The sequence below is a fragment of the Vanellus vanellus genome (assembly GCF_965231255.1).
Source record: "Vanellus vanellus genome assembly, chromosome: 8".
Lineage (NCBI taxonomy): Eukaryota > Metazoa > Chordata > Aves > Charadriiformes > Charadriidae > Vanellus > Vanellus vanellus.
Genome location: NC_138913.1, coordinates 27,074,218 through 27,080,272, shown reverse-complemented (window position 1 = coordinate 27,080,272; position 6,055 = coordinate 27,074,218). Strand labels below are relative to the sequence as shown.

Below are 6,055 nucleotides of genomic sequence, written 5' to 3'. Positions count from 1 at the left end.
AATTCTGGAGCACCTATGGCCAAAAAAAGGAAAAAAAAAGAAAAAAAAGAGACCATACAAAGAGTATCAGAGTACAGGGAAATAAAATATGCTTATTCCTCATGTTCTACACAGGATTTGGAAACAAAGCCTAACAAGCTGGATGAGGTGGACCTGGACCTGGTTCCCATGAGTGTGGAGCTAGAAGAGGAAGCAGATGGCTTGGAAGAGTACACCTTCCCAAAGTTTGCAGCTACTTATTTCCAGGGGTCATCTACACATACACATATCCGGAGACATCTGCGGCACCCACTACTCTACCATGATGATAAGGACAATGTCCTGGTATCTTGCTCCTTGTTGTTGTTGAGCCCTCTCTCTGCAGCCCTGGCTTCTACAGCTCCCCTCATCCCTGGGTCCCCCCGCCTCTGGCACAGCCCTGGGAACCAGAGACTTTAGAGCCAAGCAGATAGTCCCGAGCACTTGTATGGAAGTAGTAGTTCCCATCAGCGTTTTTTGGCACTTTGCAGACAGGCACTTCATACAGATACCTGCCCAACACAAGATCTCTGGTCACCTTTAGTCTGCCTAAAGAGTGAACTCTGAGATTTGTTTTGACTTCTCCAGATAGTCTTTGGGGGCAAAAATGGACTGGATAGAAAAAGCATCAGAGCTCACCCATTTCTCTGCTCTTGATAGGGTTGCTGGTCTGTGAGTTAGGACAGAAGGGGGAGGCCCAGGCCTCCAATTTTCCTGTTGAACCATAGGGTGATTGAGGAAGGGAGTTTTTCTTGACACTAAGCAGCCTTGCAGAATGGAGGATCCCATGCTGCAAAAAGTTCACTTTTACTTGGCTTCCTAGTTCTGGGCGTGAGGGCTCCTGGAAGAGTTGCTTATCTGTGCAGGTGGGTAAATGGAGAGTGCAGTTCAGCCAAGGTACTCTGCCTCACCACAGCCACAGCACATCTGCAAGGTGCCAGTAAAGGGAATGACGAAGGCTCAGCAATCACAGAGCAAATCTGACATTCCCACGAGAGCTGCACCCTCTTCCTTTACCATGAGAGTGTTGTGAATGCTGCCGTCATGTTGTTTGACATGAAAATAAACTCCTGGTGTAAATGGCGGAAGCAGATGGGAATTTTAACAACTTGGACTGGGTAAAGGAAGAAAATGCTCTGATCTAAACAGGCAGAAATGGCATTGATTCCCTTGGCAGTGTCTGACTGTGCTTTCTGCCACTACAGGCTTCTCTGGTTGTGTGGGTTATCATCCTGAGGTTCATGGGGGACCTGCCAGAACCAGCAATGTTTGCCAAGAATTCCACCGCCAAGAGCGGCTCTGTGATGACACAGATATATGACACACTTGGCAGGAAAAACCAGGTCCAGCTCAGGAACAACAGCCCAAATATGGTGAGAGGCTATGTTTGTATTTTCATTTGCTTTCCTTGGTTTCTGTGCTCTTCTACCAAGAGTGAAAAAAGCAAAGGAACCCTTTCATGCTACTGTACTTGAAAGGCCAGAAGTGCAAAAGGACCCCTGTCAGTCCTGGAAGGACACTGCAGCTCCTTCTGGCAGGAGGGGACAAAACAAAAACATCTCCATTTGAGCATCCTTCCATCCTTAATGAAACATTCTTCCTCTGCATTATACTGATTTCCTATAATGGTAATGTGTATTGTAGAGAGAAAGCAGGAAGGATAACAAGATTTCAAAGGGGATCTCTTCCCTGAAGCTGAAACGGTCATCCAAGTTGACAGGGAAGGTAAGAGATGGAAATAAATTACTTCCCTTAAGTCTTCTTGCCTGGAACCCTGTCTTCACCTTCTGACAGATGTTATATGACAGTAACCTCCCAGCTGGGAACTTGTTCCCCTGCCAAGCCAGTGCAGCCCTTTGTATGGGATACCCGGTGCACTGTTCTTTTGAAAATATCCCCCTGTGCACTACTGTCATTTATTCTCTGGCAGATTAACTCCATTGCTGCCTGCTGGAGAGTGACCCCCGAACACAGGGAACAATTTATTATTGTTGGTATTACCGAACAGTTTGTCCAAAGCCCTGAGCAGACTGAGAACCCTCATGTACAGGACAATACAAGAAAGTTCTCCTAGCCAGTAATAGTGCTGTAACACTGCATTTTATGAGTTAGCTTGAGAGGGAAGGGGGGAAATATGGCCTATTCCTAACTGCTCCTGCACTGAGCAGAAAGAGTTTTAGCTAGAAAGATAGAGAAGGAATGTCTCTCATTTCTGGGAGAGCTGCCTGGTGAGAAGGGAGTTTTCTAGAGCACTCTGGGGTACTGCTTGGTTTCTTTCAGGTTGCAGACCAGCTGAGAAGTGGAGAAGAGGCTTTCCAAGAGGACACCTCGATCTCTGAGAGACCTATGTCCAACCTAGAAAAAGTGCACTTCATTATTGGCAATGCAATTCTGCGTCCTGCCATCAGGTAGGAAATTTGTACCTCCTTTCTAGGACCAGGCACCCATCACATCAAGGAAATCCAGCATCCCCTTTCCACAGTCATGGGACATTTTCCAAATGCTGGAAATGTCTCACATTTGGCTCTGGGGATTCCTGACTGAAAGCCCAATCTAGTCACATAAAACAGACTGTAGGCCACACACCTCTTTGGAGGATGGTTCACCTTTATCAGAGGGGACAGAGAACAACTCTCACTGCCCTTTCTGGTATCTTCATGTGGTTGTTTAGGTCAGCTGCCTCCATATATGGCTTTCTGAATACCCCACAGATATGCAATGGGGCAGAACTCAGGGCTATAACCCAATAACACCTGAAGGTGGAACACAGTATGAGGGAGAAGAAACACTCGGAAGAGAAAGAAATATGGAGTTACTGTACACTACGTGTATGAGAGATGTTCATAACCTCAGTTTCTTAATAACCTGTTGTTGAGCCCTCAAGCAACGTCCCCAAATCAGAGATGGTTGAAGGTCTGACTTGCTGAGTATATCAGCCACTAGAAGAAGAAATCCTGCTCACAAGCAGTGTGAGGATGGACCTTAGGGCAAGCATGGTGTGAGAATAAGACAGAAGCTAGTTGGTTCTGACCTGACTGTGAATTCTCTCCTCCATTTTAGCCCATTTTAGCTTATGCATACTGTAACAAAGCCCACTGGCACAGGCCCTGCCTTGACCTCAGTCCTGGGCTTCATTCCTCCCTACATAGTTGCTTCGTTTCAGTCAAGGTGCTCCCCGAAGCAGATCCTCAACTGGCAAAAGTTGCCTTCAACTAATGTATCATTACAGCCACAGGCTAAGTATCTACTCCCTCAGTCTGTGTTTCATCATATGTCTTATCTGGGAACAAAAACCTCATTCACCTGGTGTCCTCCCACATCAGACTTGCCAAATGTGTGTTCCAAGAGTCCAGAAAATTTTAAATGATTTTTAAATAGGAGTTTTGTTTGTATGCAGATTTTTGCATCTGCTTCCCGTATATCCTTGCTGCAGGCAACTTGCCTTTTCCTCCATTCCTGTCTGAGGATTCACTCCAAGTTTACTAAAAACATAAAATTAAGCAGGGTGTCCCCCTATCCTTATCCCTAAATCCATGTACGAACAGACAGACAAGAGCCATGAGATACAAGCCACATCCTGTAGAGAGCTTAGAGCAATTTTCACATGTGGAGGGACAGCAATGCCATTTCACAGCTGGATGACCTGGCAGTTGTTATCCCTGCACAGTCCCCCTGCTTGTCACAGGAGGCAATCCAGCATGGGAACTGCACTTGAACTGCTCAAGTAAAGAGGGGTGGCAAAGGGCACTAGTTATACCTTGAGCCTCTTCCTGCCAAAGAAAATGACAGAGTTACTTCCTGTGGCACATTACAGGTGGTACCCTAACTAACGTGATTAAACCTAGCTCAGATCTACTTCATCATGCTGCAATCACGCCAAGCTTGCAGTGGAAACGTAGCCAAAGACAGTTCAGACAGTGAATCATTATCTGTTGATTTCACATGTTTTATTACAGAGATGAGATTTATTGCCAGATTTGCAAACAACTCTCTGAAAACAGCAACAGGAGCAGCTATGCTCGAGGCTGGATCCTTCTGTCACTTTGCCTTGGTTGCTTTCCTCCTTCAGACACATTTGTGAAGGTACACTACTAACTCTTTCCTACAGCATCTTAAATGCCTTAGCTGATCTGGCTTCTTGTGTATTTTGATGTTTTGATATAGATAGTCACATAAACTGGCTGCGAGAGCAGCTGGCGCTGTGATTTTAGCAGAAACTATATTATCTCACATACTTATCTGGGACTTTAAATAAATGATTGCTGTACTCACATGTAATTCTGTTTCATTACATGTCGTACAAGTTGGAATTCTGTTGTAGATCACAGCCCTCATTTTAGATCTGTAATCTCCAAAGAATCTGGGAAATTTTAACCTCTCCAGTTCCGCCTTTCCAACATTTAAAAGGTGTCTCCAGTTACAATCCTAATGATTCAATAGGAAGCCAGCATAAAAACACTCCCCATATTTTACCAGTTCTTACTCTACACCTCCAAGCCCTACACAATCCAACAGAGATGTGGGCTTTTTCATTATTCATCATGCATTAATTTCCAAATGTAAATGGCTGATAAACCCAGTTCACCACAGGAAAAAAACCCCAACAACCCGTGGCTCCAACTTGACATCAGCCTTCCTCCTAGATCTCAGAGGTAAACATATCCATAGATATGCCTGAATCTTCAGCCTTGCTTTATTGACACCCTAGCTCAAATGATTAATCTAATCATAACTACTGACATTGCCAGAGAACTTAGTAAAACTAAAAGTTTTACTTTTAGTTTTGACCATCATCAGTTACTTTTAGTTTTGACCATCATCAGTCCTAACCTGCAATTAGCCCTCTTCTCAGCACTTTTGTTCATATCACAAGACTTCAGGCTGTTCAATTGGAAACACTAACCCTTGCTCTAACCTAATCATAAGAATAAAGTCTCCACTGTCTAATATTTATCGTTTCTAACGTTTTGTGAGTATTAGTGTTTCATAACTCTTTCTTACACTCTCTGCATATAGTACCTGTTGAATTTCATCCACCATGGGCCCACAGGCTATGCACCATATTGTGCTGAACGTCTGAGACGTACCTATGTCAATGGAGCACGGACTGAACCTCCAAGCTGGCTGGAACTTCAGGTAGCAACTCTCTTTTTGCTTAATTATATTGATGTGTGTCATTTTATGCTGGATTGTGTTTCTCAGTTTGAGAACTGAGCAGGGCTTATGGAGGAGACGTGTCTGATAGGGCTATATCACACTCCCCCTTCCTTTAAATGTCACCTTAGTAATTAAAAGTCACATGCACGCATGCACAGAGACACCCCCCTTCAAGTGAAGACCTGAGTTCAATTCCTTCCTAAATCTGAGTGACTATACTGCCTAACACACATCTCCCTGGGCAAAGTACTTGCTGCAGGCCTTCTCTCTGCTCATGCATGTAAGGCTGTACCCAAAAGTCATTAGGCCAAATAAGGCTCACAAAAAGTCTATCAGTCCACACTGTTATGTGATAATCAGCTCCCCTGAGCTGTGGGGAGGAGAGAGAACTTGAGTCCAGTGCTGCTCCAGGAATGTAATTTATACTTAAGACTCACCGTTCATTGAAGAAACTGTGTGTGTGTTGGACATTCACTTAAAGATTGTTAACTAGGGTGTACAGTGTGTGGAGCTCTTAAATCTAAATGCCTTCTTCATTCTTCACAGAAAAGTAAGGTTTGCCCATAATTTGTTTCTCTCATTTAACTCTGACTTACAGGCAACAAAGCAGAAGAAACCCATTATGTTTAATGTCACCCTGATGAACGGCCAAAGCATCACTGTCCCTGCAGACTCTGCTTCCACTGCCAAAGAAATCTGTCAATTCATAGCAGATAAAACCAAACTGAAGGATGTGTTTGGTTTTTCTCTCTACATTGCTGTGTTTGATAAGGTAAAGTGTAGAAAAATAGACTGAAAGCTCCTTTCTCTTTCTGTGGAGTTGCTGCTGTCCACCCAGCCCCAGTGAGGACTCCTTCTGACTTCTGGAAGCGTCCCCATC

At 44.3% G+C, this 6,055-nt stretch overlaps 1 protein-coding gene across 1 annotated transcript in view; it reads left to right on the top strand.

The window, feature by feature from the left end:
* MYO7B (myosin VIIB) overlaps window positions 1-6,055 on the top strand; it is a gene marked incomplete at its 5' end in the record, with an annotated part of 45,908 nt that overhangs the window by 22,617 nt on the left and 17,236 nt on the right. Inside the window, 7 exons of the mRNA XM_082486837.1 lie at window positions 115-324; window positions 1,224-1,391; window positions 1,663-1,743; window positions 2,299-2,426; window positions 3,975-4,101; window positions 5,035-5,154; window positions 5,774-5,947. Coding sequence (XP_082342963.1) covers window positions 115-324; window positions 1,224-1,391; window positions 1,663-1,743; window positions 2,299-2,426; window positions 3,975-4,101; window positions 5,035-5,154; window positions 5,774-5,947 — 1,008 coding nt within the window. The remainder of the gene's footprint in view (window positions 1-114; window positions 325-1,223; window positions 1,392-1,662; window positions 1,744-2,298; window positions 2,427-3,974; window positions 4,102-5,034; window positions 5,155-5,773; window positions 5,948-6,055) is intronic.